This window comes from Myotis daubentonii, chromosome 6, assembly GCF_963259705.1.
Source record: "Myotis daubentonii chromosome 6, mMyoDau2.1, whole genome shotgun sequence".
NCBI classification, from domain to species: Eukaryota; Metazoa; Chordata; class Mammalia; order Chiroptera; family Vespertilionidae; genus Myotis; species Myotis daubentonii.
In genome coordinates, this window is record NC_081845.1 from 82354381 (window position 1) to 82381705 (window position 27325).

At 43.4% G+C, this 27325-nt stretch overlaps 1 protein-coding gene and 1 long non-coding RNA gene across 2 annotated transcripts in view; one reads left to right on the top strand and one right to left on the bottom strand.

Moving 5' to 3' along the window:
* Window positions 1-3444: 3444 nt before the first annotated feature.
* LOC132237256 (uncharacterized) lies at window positions 3445-12399 on the bottom strand. The gene is made up of 3 exons (XR_009453492.1): window positions 12125-12399; window positions 4937-5453; window positions 3445-4733 (listed from the first exon to the last, which is right to left on the bottom strand). It is a non-coding gene; the product is annotated as an uncharacterized LOC132237256 (long non-coding RNA).
* Window positions 12400-12495: 96 nt separating this feature from the next.
* Window positions 12496-27325, top strand: part of TNFRSF21 (TNF receptor superfamily member 21) — a 77420-nt gene continuing 62590 nt past the window's right edge. The window contains exon 1 of the mRNA XM_059701492.1: window positions 12496-12988. Coding sequence (XP_059557475.1) covers window positions 12905-12988 — 84 coding nt within the window. The 5' untranslated portion in view covers window positions 12496-12904. The remainder of the gene's footprint in view (window positions 12989-27325) is intronic.

Consider the following 27325-nt stretch of genomic DNA (forward strand, 5'->3'; position numbering starts at 1 on the left):
GAGAGAGAGAGAGAGAGACATCAATTTGTTGTTCCACTTACTTATGCATTCACTGGATGATTCTTGCATGTGCTCTGACAGGGATCGAACCCGCAACCTTGGTGTAATAGAACCGACTGAGCTACCCCGCCAGAGCTTTATCCCTTTTTAATGTAATGCAATTTTCTGTGAAAGGCTTATAACCTTTAAAGGAACTTAAAGTAGTTACATTCTGGCTTTGATATAAAGGCCGTTTGTTCCACACATTTAAGTCAATCCAGTCACATTTCAATTTACACAGTTAATATTTGCTGAGTGGCTACTATGAACAAAGCACTACCTACTTGCTTAAGAATAGCAGTTCTCACTCACGGAAGGGAAAATAAGGAGACCTGGAGAGCTTTTCTTTTCTTTCTTTTTAACAGCTTTGTTGAGGTTTGATTTCCATATCCATAACATTCACCTGGGTTAAGTATACAATTCAATGATTTATAATACATTTGCAGAATTGTGTGAACATTGTCACAATGCAACGTTCGAACATTTCCATCACCTCGGAGCTTTAAAATAGACTGCTGCCCAGGCCTCACCCAGACCAATGTGGTCAGACTTTTTGGGTGATTTAGGCAGCTTCCGAGTGGTTGTGAAATGCAGGGTGTTGAGAAAGACTGTTGTGCAGGACAAGAACGCGATGGTACCTGCTTCCTGCGCTTAGGGAACTGAGAGTCTAAGTGGTCTCATCCCCGGCACTGTTTACATGTTGAGCTGGATGGTCCTTCTTGGAAAGGGCCAGCTGTCCTGTGTATTGTAGGCAGCTTAACAGCATTCCTGGGCTCTACCCACTAGATGCCAGTAGCACTGCCCTCCCCAAACTGTAAAGGCCAAAAATATCTCCAGATGGGCAGCCGTAGCTCATCCTAAACCTGTCTCCACGGTGGCTACTGTCTCCCTGTGTCTTCACATGGTCTTCCTTCTGTACAAGCCTGTGTCCTTATCTCTTTTTATAAGAATACCAATTCTATTGGATTAGGCCTACCCTAATGACCTCATTTTACTTAAATTACCTCTTTAAAGGCCCTATCTCCAAATGCAGCCACATTATGAGGTACTGGGGTTTAGGATTTTAACATATGAATTTTGGCGGGGGACACAATTCAGCCCATTAAAAATAACTGAAGTATTTATTTTTATCTCTTAGTAAGTTTCATTAGGGTAGGAGTTATTGTCTGTTTTGCTTTTTGCCATGTACTCAGAACCATCACTAGCACATAGTGGAATCTTTGCAAAGACTAGGTAGTAAAGGAATAAAAAAGAAAAAAATAACCTTTCAATAGTTTGGATATGTAATACTGGGGCAGGGTGGTGATGGTGGCAATATCTATAGTGAATTCAGACAGCTGTCTTCAGCAAGGGTCAAAACCTCTGGTCCTAGCAGGATAAAACTGTACTTCTCAAACTGTGTCTGTTTCTGCCACCAGGTGTCATCCGAAAGCAGTCAAGTTGGACTTCAGCTTTATCACTTGGTTGTGTGATCTTGGACTGGTTGCTTGCCTTTGAAAATTTGTTTCGTCATTTGTAAAATATAGTTAAGGATTCTTGCCTCACAGGATTAATATGATATATTTTTGAAAAGTTCTGGCATACAGTAATCGCTCATACTAAAAGTTTCCAACTCTGAAATTTAAAGTTATCTATGTCTCTCATAGAAAGGGAATGGACTGACTATTCTTGGAGGGGAAAGGGGTGTGGGAGATGCGGGAAGAGACTGGACAAAAATCGTGCACCTATGGATGAGGACAGTGGGTGGGGAGTGAGGGCGGAGGGTGGGGTGGGAACTGGGAGGAGGGGAGTTATGGGGGGAAAAAGAGGAACAAATGTAATAATCTGAACAATAAAGATTTAATTAAAAAATTTAAAAATATATATATTTTTTAAAATCATAACGATGATAAAATCTAATTAAACTTAACAGCCCTGTCAAAAAAAAAAAAAAAGTTATCTATGTCTCTGATCTCTGCAGGGATAACATTTCACTTCTTAGCCCTGGCTTCCCCATCCCTAGATTCTGTTCTCTGCTTTGCAGATCCCTCTGTCCCAGCCCACACAGCCGGAGAATCTGAAAAAAAAAAAGGCAATATAAATGAGGGAGTGTTTTTTTCTTCAAATGTTTGTAAACAGATATAATTATTTTATTAGGAAAACAGTAATTTAATGCCACTCGTTTTTACAATTATTTCTAAGAGAAAAATTGCAGAAAATACCAATTCAGCAACCAATAATGGCATGTTTAACTCTTACTTTTAAAAATAGTGAACAGCTCGATCTTAAAGACAGAGTTTAACTAATCTGTGGAGCAGACATGTAAGTGGTGTGGGTTTTCAAACACTGCCTATAAAGCAGTTAAAGTATCCATTGCGCTCATCATTTTGAATTTTTTATTTAGCGTTAATTTTAGTGCTGTGAAGAGAGATGACCAACAACCTTGCAAAGTAACACCACATGGCTGACTAATGTAAGGCTTGTAAATATTTTAGATACTTTAGTGAAATGATTATTTTTTTGAGCAAAGTTTGGGTGTTCATGTGTCTTGGGAAGTGACTTCAGGTGCAAGCAAGTTACTTCAATGTAACCTAAGGCAAAGTATGTGTAGGGTGTCCCAAAATCTGAATACAACTTTAAGCTTTAATTTTTCCAAAAGAATATATGGATGCTGGCCGAGTAGCTCAGTTGGTTAGAGCGTTGTCCCCATAAGCCAAGGTTTTAGGTTCGATCCCTGGTTAGGGCACATACAAGAAGCAACCAATGAATGCATAAATAACTGGAACAACAAATCAATGTTTCTTTCCCCCTTTCTCTCTCTCTCTCTCTCTCTCTCTCTCTCTCTCTCTCTCTCTCGCATTTGTTACAAACACCACCACCAACAAAAACAACAACAAATCTCCTGAAAGTGTATTATTTCAATTTCTTTACTTTTATTCATTTTCAATAATTGTTTTATTAAAAAAAATTTTTTTTGTTATGGTCAATGTTTGCTATCTTCATTTAGAGGGGAAAAAATTAAATTAAATCTGTCATTCCAAAAAATAAAAAAATGTAGTAATTGTACAATAAATGTTAAAAAATGAAACTTCTAAAATTTTGTGGTAAGTTTGTAACACATATTCTTCTGAAAGTACTAAAGTTTCAAATTGCACTAAGACCTTTGAGATACCCCTTGTAAAACACTATATATAGTAAGTGCTGTGGGGGAATAAAAGTCAAAGATTTAATCAGAAGGGAAAATTTCCTCCTGGGTAAAAGATCCCCCCCTCCCCCGCCCCCCCCCCCCCCCACCTCTCAGATTAGTTGCTGCAGGCTAGTCATAAAAAGAAAACAGCCTTGGGGTGGGAGGGGAATGGCTGGTGGGGTGGGGGGTGGAGGGCAACTGGGGAAAAAAGAGACATATGTAAAACTTCAGACAATAAAAGAAAAGAAAAAGAAAACAAATTTAAAGGTCCTTGAAAGGGTGAGGCAGGTTGTATGTGTGTGTAATAAACTGGGGAATGTGTGATAATATTGCCTAAATTTCCATTGTGTAAGTAGTGACTCTGGATCCAGTTTTCTTTTGCCAAGGAAGTTTTCTCTGTCCATTTGTCAGAGGCTTTTAATGCTGCCCTCATAATTCCCAAAAGCTGAAAGAATAGCTCAAGAGAGGTGCTGGTGTATCCATTCATCCAAAAATTTTTCTGTAACCAGTAATGTATTATTGTGAAGCAATCTCTTGTGTATTGGCTAAACAGGTGAGCTATGAAGGCATAAGACTTGAGTTCAGGTTCTGTCTCCTCCAGTGGCTAGGTATGTGACCATAGGCAAGTTACAAAACCTCTATAAGCCTCAGTCTGCTCATCTGTAAAATGGGGTGAGGATTCCAATAATCTATGCCTCAAAAGTTTGCTGTGTGGATCAAATGAGATAATGTATGTAAAGGACTTATATGGTGACTAGTACATAGTAAATGTTTAATACATGCTGCTGACTATTAGCACTACTCTGACTACAGTGCCCCAAACCCTCTCCGCTGCTCCCATTGCAAAAAGAATCAGGTTTCTTTGTTTGAAGTTGGCAAAAGGAAAAAACTACTCTTTTGTTTTGCAAAATGCCTGATTGAAAGGCAACAGTCCTCTGGTGTCCAGAAGGCTCTGAATAGCAAAGTAAAATCTTTCTTCTCTAAGACATGAAAGTTTTTCTATGCAAAATAGTTTGGGATTTCCTAGGGACAGACACCTGGTAGATTGGGGGAAGTCTAGGGATGCTGAGAAAAAGAAAGATGCAAGAAAGGCTATGCAGAGAGGGCTGGCCCAAGAAACGAGGTGGGACTTTTCAGGAGACAGAGGCTGTGTGTCTCAGGCTCCCTTTAACTGGCAGGTGAACTTTCAGAACAATAGCAGCATCTAATCTAACTTCCTGTTGTGCCCAGGTTCTTGACCACTACACAGCACGGAATCCCTCTGCTCCAAATGTAACTTCTGTAGGCCTCCCAGATGGACCCCCAGTTGATAAGTCTTTATTTCCTATTCTCTACTATGCACTATGCATAGTACGCACTATGTTTGCATCTCATATAACAATTATTCAGTCATTTGACAAACATGCATTGCATGGTCTGTGAGCCAAGTTCTAGGTAGGCATTTAGTATAGTGTCAAAAGCTGAACAATTTATATGTTGCCAATATGTCTTTTCAATAATATTGCAACCCCTTGAAAGCAGAAGTCACCTTTTTTTTTTTTTTACAGAGAGGAAGGGAGAAGGAGAGGGACAGAGAGATAGAAACATCGATCAGCTGCCTCCTGCACACCCCCTACTGGGGATGTGCCCGCAACCCAGGTACATGCCCTTGACCGGAATCGAACCCGGGACCCTTCAGTCCGCAGGCCGACGCTCTATCCACTGAGCCAAACCGGTCAGGGCAGAAGTCACCTTTATTCACCACTGTACACTCACACTGCCTAGCATAATGCATTCAACAGCGTCAGTCCTCAGTCAATATTTGCTGAATTGAATGAAACTGAATAGAGGTAAAATCCTCAAATGAGTCTGGACAGATGAGTTCAACTGGTAGAGATTCCAGGTAGAGAAAATGGACTAAACAAAATCACTTAGTAAGAAAATGCATGATACGCTGTAGCAACATTGAGAAACTCATGTCCTTTATGGCAAAGAGAGTGGTGGATGATGAGGCAGGAAAGGGAGGTTGAGACCATTGTTGTGGAAAAAGCCTTGAATGTCAAAATGAAAATTTTATACTTAATTTTTCAGTCAATGGGGAGTCATCAGTCAAGGGTTCCTCAGCAGCTCTCAAATGTAATCAAGGCTGTGATTGATTTTTAAGATGCAGGGAGAAAAGGAGTTGCAATCTTAGAGAAGGCAGGAGCAGGGAACTCAAGATCGTCAAAGGAAGCTTCAGTCCTGGCAAGAAAGACTAGTGCTTCAACCACTGAAATAGAAGGAAAAAAAAATAGGTAAGGAAAGATAATGACTCAGACTTGTGAAGAAGGAAGTGGAGGAAGCTTTCATTGCGCAGCCATGATGTCAAGCTTATCTGGTGGAGATAGAGGATTTGAGGAAAATAGAAGTAAAAGAGAAAAGCATGATTGCTGCTGAGCAGTGAGGATGGAGCTGAGGTAGGACAGCATGGAGTTGTTAGCATGGACAGGACGTGTTTACCAACACTGATGTGAGAAAAATGAAGACAAGGTTTCTGCCAAAATACTAGTAAACATAAGGTGAGGGTGGTAGGCCACATGGTGAACACTTCTGGGGCAAATGAAGTGACAAAAGGAGGAGAGAGGACAGACTGGGAGAGCAGGGAGAGGTAGAGAGATCAGAAACCATGAGGAGGATACAGGGCAGGCTTAGCAGGGCTAAAGGGGGCCGGGGAAGGACAGGGGATTACCAGAGACCTCGGTTCTTGTCTTCTTGAAGGAAAGATTTTAATCAAGAGGCAGAGTGTAGAAAAGCAAGCAAGAATTTATTGACTACGGCAAAAACGCACTTAAGACAGTGAAACTAGGAAGGGCATAGAAGAAGTAGCAAGAGAGCCTGGTCTGGGCTGTTTTGGCTCACTGGGAAGTCAGAGAAAAGGGGGCCTTGGAGACAGGTTCAAGGGGTTAGCCAGGTTCAAGGGGATGAGCTGCCACTGCCCATTGCTCCCCTGGTTGCAAGTCTCCTAGAGTCCCTTGGAGTTTAGAAGATATGTGCCTGAGGGGGGAGAAGAAGAAGAGAGGAAAGGAAATGGCAAGGTCTCACTCCCTGAGGGAGAGCACACTAGAAGCTTCATTTCCAGGGGTCTTAAAGGCTGGGAATTTAAGGGAGGTCTTAGGGGTGGATCACTAGAATATTCATCAGCTTTATACTGATGTAGCAAAATGAGATTTATTCTCTTAATTTGTCTGCCCTTGGGTGTGGTTGGCAAACGGCCCTTAATTGGATTTCTGTTATCTGTCTCCCTGAGTAGGGTGACTTAAGCTATTTACCTTCTGGTTAGGGAGGAGTGCAAACCATCTACTCTTAAATGCCCTTGGATTAGGGAAGATAGGATTTACTAGGTGGCTGCAAATTGCTGTTTATATAATCTGCTTGTCCTTGAATTTTCCTAGCTTCTTACTATCTATATTATAAAAAGCGAGGAAACCAAGATGGCAGCATAGGTTAACACCGGGGTTTGCTGCCTCGAACAACCACTTCAAAAATACAACTAAAAGACAGAACGGACATCATCCAGAACCACAGGAAGGCTGGCTGAGTGGAAGTTCTACAACTAGGAAGAAAGAGAATAGCATACCGAGACTCAGAGGAGGTGCAGTGCTGAAGTCAAATACTAAGGTGCGGAGTGCATGCGGAGTGGAATGGCAGCTGAGGGCGCGGTTGTCTGTTTCAATCCGGAGGGAGTCTCAGACTCTGAGCTCCAGATCCAGGCGAGTCTCTAGGGACCCAGACTCAAACGGGAGAAGCAGGACTGTCTGGCTTCGGTTGGAACTCGAAGGCAGCTTTCTCTCCGAGGTTTGCAGCAGTTGCTGGGACTCTTGAGAGGCAGAGCCCCTGGGGACAGGACTGAGAGCAGCCATAACTGCTCGCTCCGCCTGCCCTGTAGATCCCCTGGGACCTGCCCCGCCCAAGCCCTGCACAGACGCATTTGACGGATAGCCTCAGGCAAAGGCTAGATTAGCACTGCCCTAGAGATCCAGCACAGAAGTTCTCCCACTGCAGACACAGCTGATTCTCATAGCCAGTTGGCCTGGAGGTTAAATCTCCTCCAGTATTACCTACAACAATCAAGGCTTAACTACAATAAGACTGTGCACAAAGACCACAAGGGGGTGCACCAAGAAAGCATAAAAAATGCGGAGACAAAGAAACATGACAGAAATGGAGGATATAGAGCTCAAAACCACACTTTTAAGGTCTTTCAATAATTTTCTAGAAACTGCCAATAAACTTAATGAGATCTATAAGAAATCTAATGAGACCCTCGATGTTGTGATAAAGAACCAACTAGAAACTAAGCATACACTGACTGAAATAAAGAATATTATACAGACACCCAACAGCAGACCAGAGGAGTGCAAGAATCAAGTCAAAGATTTGAAATGCGAAGAAGCAAAAAACACCCAACCAGAAAAGCAAAATGAAAAAAGAATCCGAAAATACGAAGATAGTATAAGGAGCCTCCGGGACAGCTTCAAGCATACCAACATCAGAATTATAGGGGTGCCAGAAGATGAGAGAGAGCAAGATATTGAAAACCTATTTGAAGAAATAATGACAGAAAACTTCCCCCACCTGGTCAAAGAAATAGACTTACAGGTCCAGGATGCTCAGAGAACCCCAAACAAAAGGAATCCAAAGAGGATCACACCAAGACACATCATAATTAAAATGCCAAGAGCAAAAGACAAAGAGAGAATCTTAAAAGCAGCAAGAGAAACTCAGTTACCTACAAGGGAATAGCCATACGACTGTCAGCTGATTTCTCAACAGAAACTTTGCAGGCCAGAAGGGAATGGCAAGAAATATTCAAAGTGATGAATACCAAGAACCTACAACCAAGATTACTTTATCCAGCAAAGCTATCATTCAGAATTGAAGGTCAGGTAAAGAAAAGCTAAAGGAGTTCATCACCACCAAACCAGTATTATATGAAATGCTGAAAGGTATCCTTTAAGAAGAGGAAGAGGAAGAAAAAGGTAAAGATACAAATTATGAACAACAAATACGCATCTATCAACAAGTGAATCTAAGAATCAAGTGAATAAATAATCTGATGAACAGAATGAACTGGTGATTATAATAGAATCAGGGACATAGAAAGGGAATGGACTGACTATTCTTGGGGGGGGGGAAGGGGTGGGGGAGATGCGGGAAGAGACTGGACAAAAATCGTGCACCTATGGATGAGGACAGTGGGTGGGGAGTGAGGGCGGAGGGTGGGGCGGGAACTGGGAGGAGGGGAGTTATGGGGGGGGAAAAAGAGGAACAAATGTAATAATCTGAACAATAAAGATTTAATTTAAAAAAAAATAAAAAGCAAGTGGCAGTAAGGTCTTAACGCCATAACGACCATGGAGCACCTCTCAGTCCCTCCCCCCAGCCCGTGAGCCGCTCCCGGTGGTGGGGTGGGGCTCGAGATTCACCCACAGGCTCTGATCACAGCAAGGCTGGCGCTGCGTGTGTGTGTGTGTCTGGTGGTGGTGGTGAGGGGGGCGGGTGGCAGGTGTGCGGGGTTGTTCGATTTCATGCTCTGGGCTTCTAGCTCTATAATAAGGGTGTTTGGTCTTAGAGTTAGAAATGGCAATATCATGTCTTCCTTGTCTCTGTGCCTTTGCTTGTGTTGCTTTCCCGGCTCAGAAACCCAGCCAGTTAATTCCAATACAAATTTCCTCATTTGGGGAATATCCCATCCAACCTTCTCCAAGTAATCAAAACTTCAACAGTCTTCTTCTATACCTGTCCAATTCAGGCCACACATCTCAGCACTAAATTACAGTCTGATCCTGTAGGCTTTCATGTATGTTCATCTCATCTATCTGATTTTATGGAAACTTCTGGAAAGTAGAGAACTTGCTTGATGTGCTGTCTGCAATCCTGCCTCTTAGTGAAAAGGAAAATGGGGGGGGGGGCAGGGGAGGGGGACGAGGGCTTGCAACCTAGTTCAGTATCTGGTTAAAACTGTAGTCTTATTTCCCCATTCTGACTGACTTGGGCAGAGCTGCGGGGACCCTCAGGGTCCTGGAACTTCAGTCATAGAAAGGATAATAAAAGATTACTTGATCCACATTTATCATTTGGTACATTGGGAAGCTTAAAAGAAAACTGGAACAAATGCAGAGAAGGGCAGTGACTTCTTCAAATTCACATGGCTGGCTAATGCCTGAGGCAAGCAGAAATCAGAGCTCCCAACCACTACACTTTTCTTGACACCATATTGCATATCAGGCAAGCAATTTTTCTAGCTATCTTAACCCCAAATTCTAATGTGTGTCTGAAGAAATTTCAAACTTTTAAACCTAATGTTTCTTCTCTAAAGTAACTTATGAAAGATTATCATCTCCAAAGGGGATTGGAGAAGAAGAGTTAATTTATTGAGTACATGCTAAGAGACAAGTGCAATGTGGGGAGATTTACATATTGTACCTCAATTATTCCTCATACTATCACCATGAGATAGTTTTTACTGTCTTATAAGTGAAGAGACAGAAAAACAAAAAAAGATAGTAAGGTTCTTGCCTACACCCACCCACTTAAGTAATACAAGGGAGATTTGCTCCATATCTGGTGGCTCAAGAAACCCATTATCTTTCCATTAAACTATTAAACGAAGTCTATTTTCTCATCAAATCTCCCATCAAGTGAGAAATGATTCAGGACTCTGAGTGGAAAAAGCTTATGGCAAAATGAAAACATTACAGGTGTGGACTTCTAATGCACGTGGATAACAGGCAGTTCAAGGAGAGTTCCTCTTTTCACAATACTACAGGTTCTCTCCTGCAAAGGAAAAAAACAATTTAATTGCCCCACTGTTCTTGGGAATGAGACAAATATGTCATGCCTTCACAGGACTGGCTATTTTATTTTATATTTTCAAATTATCTCTCTTTTATCATCTGAGAGAAAAGAAAACTCCTGAAATCCTGCCAGCTTTGCAATTCTGTTCCCATTTCATCTTACCTGTGAGTGCCTTGTCACCATGGAGACTTGGTCAAACTCATGCTCATGCACTTAATCTTGCAATCTATTACTGACTGGCTGATACTCCTTAGGCCAAAGAACAGCAAGTTCTTAAATGAATTCTCCTAAGGAAACAGAGCTGCAGGCCAGTTGTTTAACCCCAGCCTGGGAAATGGCCTTTGGTAACATGCAAGATTAAACGTGTTATTGTTTTCATAACACAACTCGGGATGTTTGAAGTAAGACTTGGAAAATGAAAAGGTATACCAGGTGTGTTAACTATTCCACTGCTTATCAAACTGCCTAAGTTTGTTTCATTCAGCAAATATTTATTGAGCCAGGTAAACATCTTGAATCTCAAGTATGGAGATATAAAGATGATTAAAACACAGACTTTGGCCCCAAAGGACTCAAAGTCTGCTCAAGGACACAGAGAGGTAAACGAACTCTAGTATAATGTCATACATGCTATAACAGAGGCCAGTGGGGGGAAAACTAGAGGAAGGAACAGCGAAGCCATTTCAAATGAGGGTAGAGAAAGTGAAGAGAGGGCATTAGAAAAAATGCCCTCTCAGATGAGGTAGCATTTGAGTTTGGTCTTAAAGGGTGGATTCGTGAGAAATAAATAAGCAGAGGAGGGAAAATGAAAAGATAATAACACCTAACAAAAGCCTGGAAGTATGACAGGGACCAGGTAGTTAAGGGACCAGGTAGTTAAGAAACAATGATCTAATGGGCTTAGTGTATGTGAACCTACAGTTCACAAGGATTGGCAGGTAGTGGGGATGGGAAACTAAGCTGGGGATATAGGAAGTCAAGGCTCCAAGTGCCACGTCTGTTTGTTTGGCTTTTGGCGAGGGAAGGACACGATCAGATCTGGGTTCTAAAAAGTTCATTTTCCTTAGGGCATGAAGAAGAGATTAAGGATTGAGAAGTCCAGGCAAATGGAGAGGCAGGGATGCCAACCTTGAGGTTTGTGTAACGATCTATGTAAGCGGCCTAGACCAGAGCAGAGGGGCTATAGAAGAGGAGCCAGGGGAAAAATGATAGGGATCAATTAGAATTGATTAAGACAGAACTAGCAGGTGTTGGTGACAGATCGAAGGAGAGGAATGATGAATAACTAAGTCCTATACCAGTGATGGCGAACCTATGACACGCGTGTCAGAGGTGACACACCAACTCATTTTTTTGGTTGATCTTTCTTTGTTAAATGGCATTTAAATATATAAAATAAATATCAAAAATATAAGTCTTTGTTTTATTATGGTTGCAAATATCAAAAAATTTCTATATGTGACACGGCACCAGAATTGTTAGGGTTTTTCAAAATGCTGACACGCCGAGCTCAAAAGGTTCGCCATCACTGTCCTAGACACTTGTCCTGAAATGTTCCTAGCTTCTCAGTATTCTGTACCACTCTCTCACATCCAGCAATGTGGGAGATGCCCGCCATCTAGGAAGATGCTCTGGCTGCTCTGAAGCAGGCAACTCTCTTTCTACCCATCCACAGGCACAAAGACATTTGGAACTCAACTGAAACATTTTAACACGTTTTTGGGGGTTTGGGGCGGTGTTTCTTATCTCTATGACAATCTGATTCAAAAACTCTGGGTGCTTTCATTATGAAAATGCACCTGCCCACCCATTTCAAGGATTTCCAAGGCCTCCCGGGGGAACATCCATGGAGCCAGCTTGCAGGGCCTTGGGGTTTGGAATCCTTAACCTGGATTTCCTTAGCTGCATTCGTTAGCCCGGAAGTTTTCCAAGTTCAGCCCCCATTAAAATCACCTGGCGAACTTTTAAAATCCCAAATGCCCAGGCCACACCCAGCTCCGATTCAATCAGAATCCCTGGGTGGGACCGGGTGTCAGTCTACAGTCTATGTTTTAAATTGTCCAGGTGAGCCTAAAACGCAGCCAAGTTTGAAAACCAACTCACTGGCCTCTTTTTGACACGCAGTTGATCTAAGTGCTTATGTTCGATGGCTGTTTTTAATCCTTGGGTCAGAAACAATAGAAAGGCGCCTGTCGCAGATAGCATTTACTCGGAATCACCCTGGGAAAAAGGGCTTGTGGTCCGGGAGTGCATGCCCTCGCAGCGTTTTTCCTTGGGTCCGAAAGCAGCTGCAGTTTTTTCAGCGAACGCCAAGGGGCACCCTCTTCCTCCTGGCTCCACCGGGAAAGCCTTCCCATTTCGGATCCTACAAAGAGACCCTCCTCTTCCCGGGTGACGTCACAAAGAGCCGATCCTCCGCCCCTTCGGCGCCACCACGTGTGTCCCCACGCCCGGCGGCCACCGACTTAGTCCCTCGCTGGCGGGTGCAGGCAGCGGAGGAGGGTGGTTGGCAGTGCCTGGAAGCTTCGCTATGGGAAGTTGTTTCTTTGCTCTCTCGCGCCCAGCCCTCTCCCCTTGTTCTCCGCAGCCGCTCTCGGAGGAGAGCACGGGGAGGCGCCGGTGGCAGCCGAAGCTGTCTCTCCCCGCCCGGGCGGCCGCGCCGCTGGGCAGGTGCTGAACGCCCCAAGAGCCTCCGTCGCCGCCTCCCTCCTCTGCCCAACGGCCCGGCTGCCCGGCTGCCGCAGTGCATATGGGGTGTTGGAGGTAGATGGGCTCCCGGCCGGGGAGACGGCGGTGGATGCGGCGCTGGGCAGAAGCAGCCGCCGATTCCAGCTGCCGGAGAGCCACGCGCTCCCGGCGCCCCTGCAAGCCCCCGGCTCAGCCATGGGCATCTCTGCGAGCCGCAGCACCGTCCCCGACTCCTGCAGCCGCGTCGCCGGAGCCACGATGATCGCGAGCTTCCTCCTGGTGAGCGCTCGGGAGGGAGGACCGCGGGCTGCGGCCGCGCGGGAGCAGCAGGCGCCGCGCTCCGGGAGCGGGGCGGGTCCCCGGGCGTGGACTGCGGGGGGCGCGGTGGCCGGCCGGCTGGGTTAGGGAGCTTGTAAGGGAAGGCAACACACCGGAGGGCTCCGACCGGTTATTTTGGGGGAGTCGCAGGGCTCAGCTGGGACTAGGGAATGAAGGCGAATTGTTTTCCTTGCAATCGGGCTTCGTTGGAGGAGGCGCTAGAGGTGGCCGCCGTGCTTCCTGCGCATTTCAGGGCTTTTCCCCTACTCGCCCCCCGCATGCTCCACCTTCTCCCCTTCCCCAGCCACCGGCCGCTGCTCTCTCGGAGTGGCGTGGGTCCGCGGCTGCGGTGTGGGGCGCTGAGGGCTGGCGGGGCCGGCGCTTTGTTGCAGCTGCAGTGTCATGTCGGGATGCTACCGCAGTGGGAGCTTGGTACCGGTGCGCGCCGGGCACTGGAGACCGCCCGGTGCACCGCGCCTAGCATTCCCGGCAGGGCGCAAGCCACCCCTCCCCCGCCTCTGCTCCTGGGCTCGGGTGGGTCCCAGTTTCTGCACGCCAAGAACACAGAACCCTTCGACCCACTCTCAGGCGCCCCCAGAGCGCCGGCTCTCAGCCAGCCAGAGGGCTGGCACTTGAGTGGGGTAAGGGGGAGAGAGAACTACATAAAGGAAGATGAATTTTATCCAGTCTTACCTATCCCTCCTTTACCTGCGCCCAGGCTTTGGGACATAAACTGCCTTTAGCTCTAAGGCATGCCCCTAATCCTAGTCCTCCATCACTTACTTGGTCGAAGCCTGAAACTACCCTTGACCCAAAACTTATCCCAAACTCCCCCAGATCCCTTCCTTTCTAAATGTTAGAGGGGAGGGGGCAAGTTAGGTGGAAGAAAATGCCTTTGAGAGCAAACCCTGGAGCCACCATAAGCTTCCCATGACTATCGTTTTGTCTCTGCAGAGAAGATGGAGATTCTTAGCTAACAAACAAACAAAAACAAAAAAACAAAAAGCCTAAAGGCAGGCTTGCTGTCTCCTTCCTGGAAAGGGTTTAATGCCTGGTCAGCCAAGATCTGCTTAGATCCCAGGGCAGTGCAGTTGCTATGGCCTGGAATTCATCCTACAGACACTCTGGTTCCTTGTGGGAGTGTGTGTTTTAAGGGGAAGAGAGAGACTAAAGAAAGTTTGGTGCTGTTAGCATTTATAATGAAGCAAGTCCCAGTCTCCCTTCAGAGACTCTTTTCTGCCCATTTATAGTAATGACAAAGTGAAGATTTCTATGTGAAACAGTGTGGATAAGGAGCAGGAGGGGGTCCTTTCAAACAGTAAACCTGGATTGACAGTCTTGGTGTAGAGAGAAACCCATCTAAATCCATATTAGTAACCTTACCATCCGTGGAGTTGGCTCTATCCTCCTCCTCCACCTTAGATCCACTATTCTACCCCTCCATGCCTCTCTGTCCCACCGACACAATTATTCTCCCATAGAGTCTACTCCTAGACTAACTCTTAAGTCAATGTAGTATTTCATTTATTTTACCTGTTAGTATGAGATAGGTGCTTAAAGTAAGGTCTTGATGTAATCTAAGTATATAGGTTGCTTTAACCGAATGAGGAAGACCCCAGCTCTTTTTCCTAAGTTATTAAACTTAGTATGTAAAGACTTGTAACTGAAGGCCTGAGAATTAAAATTGGCTATCTCTTTAAAAAATGAAATTTATCGCAGAGCTTATAAGCAATTTCAAGGTGTTAACTAAAAGAGGAGTCCTTGGTGTCTTGCTAACTATAATAGAAAGGCTCTTACTCCATTCACGGAATGGCCTGGGATTGATCCCTTTGTCCCACAGTGTAACTGAGAGGGTGTATCAGAGTTATGAGGAACGGGCTATGCTGTAACCCGCAAGCAGTGTGGGGAGCAGGATCTTATTTTTGACATCCGCACTCTGCAAGGTCCAGTCCTCAGGACAGGTGTTGTTAAGGTATAAAATGATCTTATGGCATCGTTCTAAGGCAGTGGTTCTCAACCTTCCTAATGCCACGACCCTTTAATACAGTTCCTCATGTTGTGGTGACCCCCAACCATAAAATTATTTTCGTTGCTACTTCATAACTGTAATTTTGCTACTGTTATGAATCATAATGTAAATATCTGATATGCAGGATGTATTTTCATTGTTACAAATTGAACATAATTAAAGCATAGTGATTAATCACCAAAACAACATGTAATTATATATGTGTTTTCCGATGGTCTTAGGCGACCCCTGTGAAAGGGTCGTTCGACCCCCAAAGAGGTCGCGACCCACAGGTTGAGAACCGCTGTTCTAAGGCTTATTTATCCCATTGGATTCTTGGCTACAGAAATTGACAGGCACCAGGACCCAGAGCTCAGGTAAACCTGTCAGGTGCTCAGGATGCTCCTGAAGGAAGTGGGAGGTTACTGACCTTACCCATACAATGCAGTTAGATTAAAAAGTAATGAGCCCTGGCTGGCTTGGCTCAGTGGATAGAGCGTTGGTCTGCGTACTGAAGGGTCCCGGGTTCGATTCCAGTCAAGGGCACATGCCTGGGTTGCAGGCTTGATCCCCAGTAGGGGGTGTGCAAGAGGCAGCCGATCCATGATTCTCTCTCATCTTTGATGTTTCCATCTCTCTCTCTCTCTCTCTCTCTCTCTCTCTCTCTCTCTCTCTCTCTCCCTTCCTCTCTGAAGTCAATAAAAAAAAAAAAAAATATATATATATATATATAAAGCCCTAACCGGTTTGGCTCAGTGGATAGAGTGTCAGCCTGCAGACTGAAGGGTCCCAGGTTTGATTTTGGCCAAGGGCATGTACCTGGGTTGTGGGCATATCCCTGGCAGGGAGTGTGCAGGAGGCAGCTGATCAATGATGTTTCTCTCTCATTGATGTTTCTAACTCTCTATCCCTCTCCCTTCCTCTCTGTAAAAAAATCAATAAAATATATTTAAAAAAAAAAAAGTATTGAACCTGGAGTCTTAAAAATGGCGGTGGAGTAAGTGGAAGCTACACTGACACTCTCCCAGGACCAAACTGGAAATACAACTAAAATACAGAAAAAGCACCCTGAAAAATCAACTGAATACTAGCTGGAGAGAACCCTAATAACCAAGGACAAAAAGTGGAGACTGCGTGGAGACTGGCAGAAAGTGTGGAGATGCCAAAGGGCTGGCCAGGCTCCCACAGACAGCAGCTGAAGGTCCGGAGAGATATCTCAGCTGTGGGGGGTCCCCACTGAGAACTCTGGGATCTAAAACCCAAGCTGGGCTCCCCAGCCCAGAGAGCCAGAACTGGGAAAGGTGCCCACAAAACATGTGGCTGTGAAAAGCAGCAGGGTTGCTATCTGCCAGCAAGAGATGGCTGGAAATGCAGGCACCCTCTTAAAGGGCCAAAGCACAAAATTGTGTATGCAGCCACTCACCTTTGGCTCCGCCAGAGGGAGGGCAGAGTGGACTGGAGCTGTGTGAGGAGAGTCCAGGGTTGGGGGCTTTGGAGGGTAGCCACCCGGGTTTTCTATGCTGAGTCATTCCCTTACGCTGCAGAGGACATTTTTCTCCGTGGACCTTTGCTATCCAGGTGGTTTTTGCCTGCTGGAAGACCTCTTGCCCCACCCTGTGGTCAATAGCCTGAGGCTAATCCAGCCTGAATACAATCAGACTGCAGGCAGAGGGAGATCTCTGGAGGCTTTGAGACTTTGCCTGATCTCCTTTGGGGCTCGAGGCTAGGAAAAGCAGACACTGGTGCACATCTTGGCACTTTCCAAAGACACCCAGCCCCAGCAGAAGGAACCACAAGCTATGGGTTGCTGCTAGGTCCAAACAGGGTCCTCAGGGTCAGTAACAAACAGCGTCTGACATTGTCCTCCTCTAGAGATTGGGAGTTATAGCAGATCTACATAATACATCGACACAAACCCAAACGGTCAGCCAAAATGGAAGACCTCTTGCCCCGCCCTGTGGTCAATAGCCTGAGGCTACTCCAGCCTGAATAACAACTCCCAAATGAAAGAATAAGAGAATTCTCCAGATGAAAAGCTAAATGAAATGAAGATAAAAAATTTCAGCTATAGAGCTCAGAATAATGATGGCAAAGATACTCAACAGTATGAGAAGATATATAGTAACCATGAAAAAAAGTCAGAAATAAATAATGACATAGCACTAATAAAGAACACACTGGAAGGAATACACAGCAGATTAAGGGAAGTCGAAGATCAGATTAGTGAATTAGAAGATAGTAGGAAAAAAACCACTCAATCAGAGAACCAAAAATAAAAAACAACTAAATAGGAGGGCAGCTTAAGGGAGCTGTGGGACAACAGGAAATGTAACAATATTCACATAATGGGAGGGAGAGAAGGAGAAGAAAGCAAGGGATAGAGAATGTGATGAAATAATGGCAGAAAACTTCCCTAACCTGGTGAAGGAGAAAGTTACACAAGTTCAGGAGGCACAGAGAGTCCCAAGCAAGAAGAACCCAAACACACCCACTCCCAGACACATCATAATTAAAATGCCAAAAATTAAAGACAAAGAGAGAAGTAATTTACTAGCTACAGAGGAGCTCCCATAAGGCTGACAGCTGATTTTTCATCAGAAACTCTACAGGCCAGAAGGGAATAGCATGAAGTATTCAATTTAATGAATAGCAAGGATCTGAAACCAAGATTACTATATCTAACAAGGCTATCATTCAAAATAAATGGCGAAATAAAGAGCTTCCCAGACACAAAAGGCTAAGGAGTTTATCACCATCAAATCAGCACTGTAAGAAATGCTAATGGGACTGCTGTAATGAGAAAAAGAAACAGAGAGAGAAAAAATACCTAGGAATACAGAATTAAAATGTCAATCAATAAGTACCTATCAATAATAACCTTAAATTTAAATGGGTTAAATGCTCCAAGCAAAACATATAGGGTAGCTGAATGAATAAAAAAATATGACCCAATTATATGCTATCTACAAAAAAAGCCACCTCAGAGCAAAAGACTCACACCAGATGAGAGTGAAGTGAAGGGATTAAAAAAATATCCATGTAAATGGGGGGGGGGGGGGGAAGCCCTGTAGCAATACTCATATCTGACAAAATAGATTTCAAAATGAAGGCCATTGCAAGAGACAACAAAGGTCACTACATAATACTAAAGGGATAGATACAACAAGAGGATACAATCCTGGTAAATATATGTATCCAATATAGCAGCACCTAAATATAGAGGGTTTTAAAGGAGAGATCGACAGCAATACAGTCATAGTATAATACTTTAACACCCCCACTGACCTCACTGGATAGATCTACCAGACAGAAACTTAACACGGAAACAGTGACTCTAAACAATACACTGGATCATATAAATTTGATTGACATTTATGGTACATTTCACCCCAAACCTGAAGAATATACATTCTTCTCAAGTGCACATGGATCATTCTCAAAGATAGACCACATGTTAGGACACAAAGCAAATCTCTACAAGTTCAAGAAGATTGAAAACATATCAAGCATCTTCTCAAATAACAGTGGAATTAAATTAGAAATCAACTACAGTAAACACAGTCAAAAACATTCAAACACATGGAGGCTAAGCAGCAGGTTAATAAACAATGAATGGGTTATCAAGGAGATCAAGAATTAAATAAAAAACTTCCTGGAAACAAATGGAAATGAACACACAACAACCCAAAATCTCTGGGACACAGCAAAAGCAGTCCTGAGAGGTTAGTTCCTAGCACTACAGGCCTACCTCAAAAAACAAGAAAAATTAATAATAAACTATTTAACCCTACAACTTAAATAATTAGAAAGAGAACAACAAGAAAAACCCAGAGTAAGTAGAACAGTGGTTCTCAACCTTCCTAATGCCACGACCCTTTAATACAGTTCCTCATGTTGTGGTGACCCCCAACCATAAAATTATTTTCATTGCTACTTCATAACTGTAATTTTGCTACTGTTATGAATTGTAATGTAAATATCTGATATGCAGGATGTATTTTCATTGTTACAAATTGAACATAATTAAAGCATAGTGATTAATCACAAAAACTATGTAATTATATATGTGTTTTCCAATGGTCTTAGACGACCCCTGTGAAAGGGTTGTTCGACCCCCAAAGGGGTCACGACCCACAGGTTGAGAACCGCTGAAGTAGAAGGAATGAAATAGTAAAGATTAGAGCAAAAATAAATGACATAGAAACTTTAAAAACCATTGCAAAAAATCAATGAAACCAAGAGCTGGTTCTTCAAAAAGATAATCAAGATTGGTGAACTGGTAGCCAGACTCATAAAGAAAAACAGAGAGGACCAAAATAAAATCAGAAATGAAAGAGGGGAAGTAACAACTGACATCATAGAAAGACAAAGGATTGTAAGAAAATATTATGAACAACTATGTGCCAACAAATTGAACAGTCTGGGTGAAATGGACAAATTCCTAGAAGCATACAGTCTTTCAAAACTGAATCAGGAGGAGTCAGAAAACTGGAATAGACTGGTAACAACTAATGAAATAGAAGCAGTAATAAACAATCTCCCAGTAAACAAAAATCCTGAACTGAATGGCTTCCCAGGTGAATTTTACCAAACGAAGAAGACCTAACACCCATCCTTCTCAAACTACTCCCAAAAATTAAAGAGGAGGGAAGACTTATAAGCTTTCTTTACAAGGCCAATATTATCTTAATTCCAAAACCAGATAAAAACACTACAAAGAAAGAGAATTAACAGGCCAATATCCCTGATGAATAATCCTCAACAAAATATTAGCAAATGGGATCCACCAATATATTAAAGAGATCATACACCATGACCAAGTGGGATTTATTTCAGGGATGCAAAGCTGGTACAATATTCACCAATCAATAAATGTGATATACTCAAACAAATTGAAAGAGAAAAAACATGATCATATCAATACATGCAGAAAAAATATTCAACACATTCCAACATCCATTTTTGATAAAAACTCAGCAAAGTGGGAATAGAGGGATCATATCTCAATATAATAAAGGCCACATGTGACAAACCTACAGCCAACATCTTACTCAATTGGCAAAAACTAAAACCATTTCCCCTAAGAACAGAAACAAGACAGGGATGTCCACTTTCAACACTCTTATTCAACATGTACTGAAGTCCTAGCCACAGTGATCAGACAAGAAGAAGAAATAAAAGACATCCAAATTGGAAAGGAGGAAGTAAAACTCATTATTTGTAGATGACATGATATTATACATAGGAAACCCTGAGGCTCCACCAAAAACTAATAAATTTAATAAATGAATTTGGCAATGTAGTGGCATAGAAAATTAACATCCCCAAAACGATGGCTTTTTCATACACCAATAATGAATTCTCAGAAAGAAAAGCTAAACCAACAATACCATTTACCATTGCAACAAAAAAATTTAAGATACTTAGGAATAAACTTAACTGAGGAGGTAAAAGACTTGTACTAGGAAAACTGCAGGACATTGAAAAAAGACTTGGAGGAAGATATAAACAAGTGAAAAAATATACTGTGTTCATGGATTGGTAGAATTAATATCATTAAAATTTCCATACTACCCAAAGCAATCTATAGATTCAATGCAACCCCTATTAAAATACTAGCAGTATATTTCACAGATCTAGAACAAACATTTCAAAAATTTAATGGAACCACAAAAGACCCCAGATAGTCACAGCAATCTGGAGAAAGAAGAATAAGGTCAGAGGATCACAATACCAGATATCAAGTTATACTACAAAGCCACCATAATAAAAATAGCCTGGTACTGGCACAAGAACAGGCATATAGATTAATGGCACAGAACACAGACCCCAGAAATCGACCCAAGCCATTAGGCTCAGTTAATATTTGACAAAGGAGGCAAGAACATACAGTGAAGTCAAGATACTCTCTTTAATAGATACTGTTGGGAAATTGGACAGATACATGCCAAATTTGAAACTAGACCACCAACTTACACCATACACAAGAATAAACTCAAAATGGATAAAAGACAAATGTAAGTTGTGAAACCATAAAAATCTTAGAAGAAACCATAGGCAGCAAAATCTCAGACATCTCTGGTAGCAAAATGTTTATGGATACATCTCCTAAGGCAAAGGAAACTAAGGAGAAAATAAATGGGACTATCCTATATAATAAAAGGGTAATATGCAAATTGACCCTAACAGAATGACTGATCGCTATGATGCGCACTGACCACCAGGGGGTAGATGCTCAATGCAGTAGCTGCCCGCTGGTGGTCAGTGTGCTCCCACAGGGGGAGCTCCACTCAGCCACAAGCTGGGCTGATGGCTGTGAGTGCAGCAGCAGCGGTGGTGGGAGCTTCTCCCGCCTCTGCAGCAGCGCTAAGGATGTCTGACGGACAGCTTAGGCCCGATTCCCTCGGGAGTGGGCCTAAGGTGGCAGGTGGACATCCCCCAAGTGGTCCTGGATTGCAAGAGGGTGCAGGCTGGGCTGAGGGACCTACCCTCCCCCCCACCCGAGTGCATGAATTTTCATGCACCGGGCCTCTAGTATCAAAATAAAAAGCTTCTGTACAGCAAAAGAAACCATCAACAAATTGGAAAGAGTGCCCACTGTGTGGGAGGATATATTTGGCAATGATACATCTGATAAATGGTTAATATCCAAAATATATAAGGAACTCATACAGCTTAACAAAAGGAAGACAAACAATCCAATTAAAAAATGGGCAAAGGACCTAAATAGACATTTTTTCAAAGCAGACTTATAGATGGCCAAGAGACATGAAGAAATGCTCAAAGTCACTGATTATTCCATAGATGCAAATTAAAAGGACAATGAGGTATTGCCTCACACCTGTCAGCATGGTTACCATCAACAAATGACAAGTGCTGGTGAGGATGTGGAGAAAAGAGGATGTAGTACACAGCTGGTGGAAATGCAGATTGGTGCAGCCATTCTGGAAAACAGTATGGAATTTTCACAAAAAGGTATATATGGAATTGCCATTTGACCCAGTGATCCCACTTTTAGTAATACATCCTAAGAGACCCAAAACACCGATCAGAAAGATTGTATGCACCCCTATGTTCATATCAGCACAATTTACAATAGCTAAGATCTGGAAACAGCCCAGGTGCTCATCAGTAGACAAGTTGATAAAAAAGCAGCGGTACATTTAAACCATGGAATACTATGCAGCAGTAAAAAAGAAAGATCTCTTACCCTTTGAGACAGCATGGAGGGGTCTGAAGAGTATTATACCCAGTGAAATAAGCCAGTCAGGGAAAGACAAGTATCGCATGATCTGATTCATACCTGGAACCTAATGAACAAAATAAACTGAGGATTGTTACTGATGAGATAGTGAGACCCTGATGTAGAAAAGCAAACAAGAATTTATTGTTCATAGGAAAAATACACTTAGGGCAATGAAACAAGGAAGGGCGTAGAAGAAGCAACAGGAGAGCCTAGCCTGGGCAGCTTTGGCTCACTGGAAGTCAGAGAAAAGGGGGCCTTGGAGACAGGTTCAGGGGGTTAGCCTGGGATGAGCTGTCGCTGCCCATTGCTCCCCTGGTTGCAAGTCTAGTGGGGTTCCTTGGAGTTTAGGAGATGCATTCCTGTGGGGAATGAGAGGGAGAAGGGAATGGCACTGGTAGGCTCCCTGGAGGGGGAGCACCCTGGGATCTTTGTTTTCAGGGGTTTTAAAGGCTGGATATTTAGGGGAGATCTTAGGAGAGGGTGAATAGAATATTCATCAGCTTTATACTGATATACCAAAATGAGATTTATTCTCTTCATTTGTCTCTCCTTGATGGGGTTGGCAAATGAACCTTAATTGGGTTTCTGTTACATCTCTCCCTGAGTAGGGTGATTTAGCTATTTACCCTCTGGTTTGGGAGGAGATGTGCAAACCATTTACTTTTAGGTATTTTTGGTTTAGGGAGCATAAGATTTCCTAGGTGGCTGCAAACTGCTGTTTAACTGTCTTAGTTTCCCTGTTCCACTTGTCCTGGAATTTTCCTAGCTTTTTACTATGTTATGTCATGATTATATATAAAAAGTATGCTGTGTTAGGTGCTTTATATACAGTATTTTATTTACTTTCAAAATTTCTGTGGAGCCTGTGCTATTCTCTTCTTTTATAGGTGAGAAAATGAGGCGGCAAAAACTTCATTGGTTTGTGCTGATCCACACAGCTCACAAGTGATGGCACTGGGGCTGGACCCCAGGACTGCTGGAACCCCCAGTCCTGTGCCACTCTATTTCATAACTCCAAATTTTAGATGGTGAAATGTAACAACAAAGAAGGCTCACTGGGGGAAAGTTGAGACTGGTGGTTTGATTTGTTGCAAAACATTAATGAAAATTACATGAGCGTCTTTGGAAGGAGATGTTCTTGCCGCTTGCACTTTTGCTTCTGATGAATTGTGTCTGCATGATATTGGAAAGTCAACCATAAACTGAAAGACAAAATATTATGTGTTCCACGCCAAAAGCTTGTGGAGAAGATAAGTGAGACCTTTGGGTTTGTACTAGTGTTAAGGAATGCCCTAGAAGAGCTTGCCTCGTATGAAACAACACACTCAGAGATATCTTTTGCCCTCAGGGAACTGGCTTTGATGGGACGATAGAATGTTGGCAGTGGGCAGTCTGAAGAGAAGGGAGCCATAATTGACAAGGAAATGAGGTCTGAAATTTTGGAAAGCACTATTCTGCATGCATCATGAATTCCAGATAGAGGGACATTTGCTGAAAGAGCCTGTTCAGCTGTGTGCTAGCCTAGAAAGCGCCAAGTATTAGCGTTTGTCACGGTCGTTGTGACTAAATGTCTAGCTCCCGACCTTCGTTTATCAAGTTTATCACCATCTTGGCACTTGACTTTGGCTGTTTGACTAGGCAGGCATGGAGTGGTCTGGGGGGTGGGGGCTGAAGTCTTGACTTGGACTTGGTGGCACATTCAGGTAGAACTTTGAATCAGAGCTGATATCATATCCAAAAGATTTTCTCCTTTTTGTGAACCTTAACTCCAGAATCCTAGATTGTGAAAACTGGAAGGGAAACCAATCTGGAGGGGAAAAACCAGCCTAGATTGGGAACACAACTTATTTTTCATGTCAATAAGCCTACGTTGAACATGTTCTCTGCGAGAGGCAGTGGGAACTGGGGATGAGCAAGGATTTGGATCTTGTCCGTACGTACAGTTTGTATGGTACATAGAGTGTGCATGGCCATTAGTTGTGAGGGTGGATTTCACTCTCTTGAATGGAACCAGCAGATGAATGTACAAAAAGCAAAGCACATGATGTGATTGATGCTAACATCTTTAAAAACCTGAAGTAAATTTGGCTGTTAGTCTGCAAGTCAGAGGAAGAAAAATCTGCCAAGTTTCAGGAGGACATACATTAGCCTCCGCAGGGAAAGTGGCTTCTAGTCAGCAGAAGGGGTGAGGCAGGCCTGGCCTGGAATGCAGGACTTGGACTGACCCCAGGAATCTCTACCCCTGTTGTCAAATGTATAGAACGTGATCAACTTGCTTTTTTATCCCAACTGTTTCTAAAGGCATGTGGATGAATCTGCCTCGGGTCCCGTCCAAAAGAAAAGCAAACCTCCAGTGTAAATAAAATACATAAGCAAACTAAAATCAGCAAGAAAAAAAGTCCCTTGTTAATGGAATGTGTACTAACCTAAACTGAGAAAAACCCCAAGACTAAGTAGGCAGAGATCTACCAGTTGGGTACATTACATACGTTAGTGTGGTTCAATCCGGAGTTAAGGACGCAGTCTATCAAATGGCCCGATTTGGTAAGCATGGTTATGCCATGTTTCCCAGGACAGTTTGCAGAAGGCCCCTCTCTCCGGGCACATCCTTTTTGGATAAGGGCAAGTAGGTGTGAGCTGCTGGTCATGTGTATACTTTCTGCATCATAGATCAGAAGGCGGAGACATCACACTTGAACCTTACACTTGATTCAGTCCGTGAAGGTGAGACGTAAAGCCTCTTTGGAGACCCTGTAGGCAAATTGCTAGTTGGTGTTGTACTCAGCTGGCCCTTTATAAAGCATGTGAACTATAATTAATTGGCTTAAGTCAACTTTATTAAATTATTTTTTTTTCCGTATGGGAAATGGTCAGATACATCATCAGACTCGAACAAAGTGACTTCTCTTTCTTTTTGTTTTTATTTTATTATTTTATTTTTTCCATCGCCATTTATCCCCTCTATGCCTTCTTCCACCTCCAACCCCTCCACCCCCCTAAGTGACTTTTCATTATGGATACTTCGAAGCTTATAGTCCAGTAAGCAATAATACTCTGCTGGCCCTCTCACCCCAAGCACGTCAGGCAAATTCTGGTGGTGCCAGGTCACTGGCAATTTCCTGGCACATTCAGGTGCTTCTCTTCTATGGCAGGAAGAACCCTGGTGGCCTCACTGCCTCTGGGCGTGTGTCCATGACCATTTGGAGCAAACTCGGTCTGGACCATCAGGCACAGATAAGTCTGTTTGACAGAATGAAAACGAGCCATCAGAGGAGTCAACAGGGTCCCCAAATTGAATCTCCATTTAGCGTTAGCTGGACGCTGGGCTTTGCGGCTGCTGGAGGAGCAGCTGCTGAGCTCTGATTCTTTAGGAATAGGGGTGAGAGCGTGAATAAACACTGGCCTTACCCCAGTGTTTGTATTTGTCAAATACCGAAAATAAACAGGAATCCTAAATTGGCTTGAACGCTGCCACCTGGCTTTCCTACCACCTCCCATTTGCAGCCTGAATCCAAGAGGAGCTGGGCAGAGGTCATAATCTGGGAGGAACCTGGCAGATGTCCGTGTGTGCTGGACTTGGGGCTGAGGGAGGTGGGGCTCACGGGTGTTAGGCTGTTGATTCAGAGTGGTGATCTCACTTTTTTGAGGGGTGGTAAAGGCTACCGGGAGTGGTTCTTTCTCCCTAGATTCTGGCTATCTAAATTTTTCGTTTTCACATGTCAACATCCTGGTGTTGGAGGTTGACAGATGTTTGCAGTGGTGGGAAAGTTGTGCTCAGAGGGATCTCAGAGAGGGCAGGCCTGGGCAGGGTGTGGGTGGGTAGTGAGGGTGCTGAGCGATAGCCCTATCTTCTCTTTAGAATATTTGAAAATTATGTCTAAGGGTTTGTTTTAAAGAAAAAAAGCAGGAGAGGGGGCTTAGGAAGCTAAGTCCTAACAAAGCTCATTATCTGATCTTTCTATAATTTTCCATTTGCTCTTCTGCCACCAGAATTGCCTGGTGGCTCAGTCACTTGGAGCCATTTGAAGAACTGTTTTGGGAGGAGGAAGACGACTGGAATGGATTTAGGAGAAAGGAGTGAGGCCATGAGTCCTGGAATCAAAAGAGAGCAAGTGGCTGTGGATTCAAGAGGGCTTTAGCACTGATAACTCAGAGGGGAGGAATATGGTGGCTTTTCCTGTTAATCATTGATGTTGATATTACTAGCTCCTATTCATTGAGTAGTTACTATTGAATAGCTTACCGTTGAATACCTTTTAAAAATTATCTCAGTTAATCTTACACATCCATGGGATATGTTATTAGCCCCCTTTTACACATAAGGAATGAGATGTAAGAGAGGTTAGTTAGAGTGAAGCAGTTGGCAACTGCTAAACAGAGGACTCAAATCTAGGCCACTGTGGCGGCATACACACGGCCGTTTCTGCCAAGTTGCGGGTAGGGGATGAGTAACCTTAATTTACTGGAATTTTGTTTTCTGTTAAGGGAATGGTTTTACTCGAGAGTTGAACATTCTCTTGCCATCCAAAGAGCGCTTCTGCTCTAGGATGGCACTTGGAATTTTAGCCCAAACAGCCGATTATAAAGCATGAACAACCTGTGTGTGTGGGTTGAAAGGGGAGGGCGTGGAGTCATTGGCAAGCATTTTCCTATGGTGTGACTGTGACGGGCAGTGGTGCCATGGTAAGGTGGAAAGATACGCTTGCAGACTGAAATGTTATAAATAGGGGATGGATACTTTGCTTTCCTGCTACTTGGGTCATTTTGAAAAATATTTGCTTAGTGAGTAACAGTGTGACATGGTTCTGCTTAGCAGTGTGGTTTCACTTATCCTGAGAAATTAAAGACCTTTTAGGTTTTCTTTGCCGCCAACCTGATTATTTGTATAGGATTAGCGCATGAGTTTGCATCATCGGTTGTTAGCATTTCCTTTGTTAACTATTCAGGTCTCTGCTTTAACTCCATGATTGTGTGAGGTTTTTCAGACTTCCCTGGTAGCGCGCTCCCATAGCAAGCGTTCAAACATAGCACTTCATAGATTGCA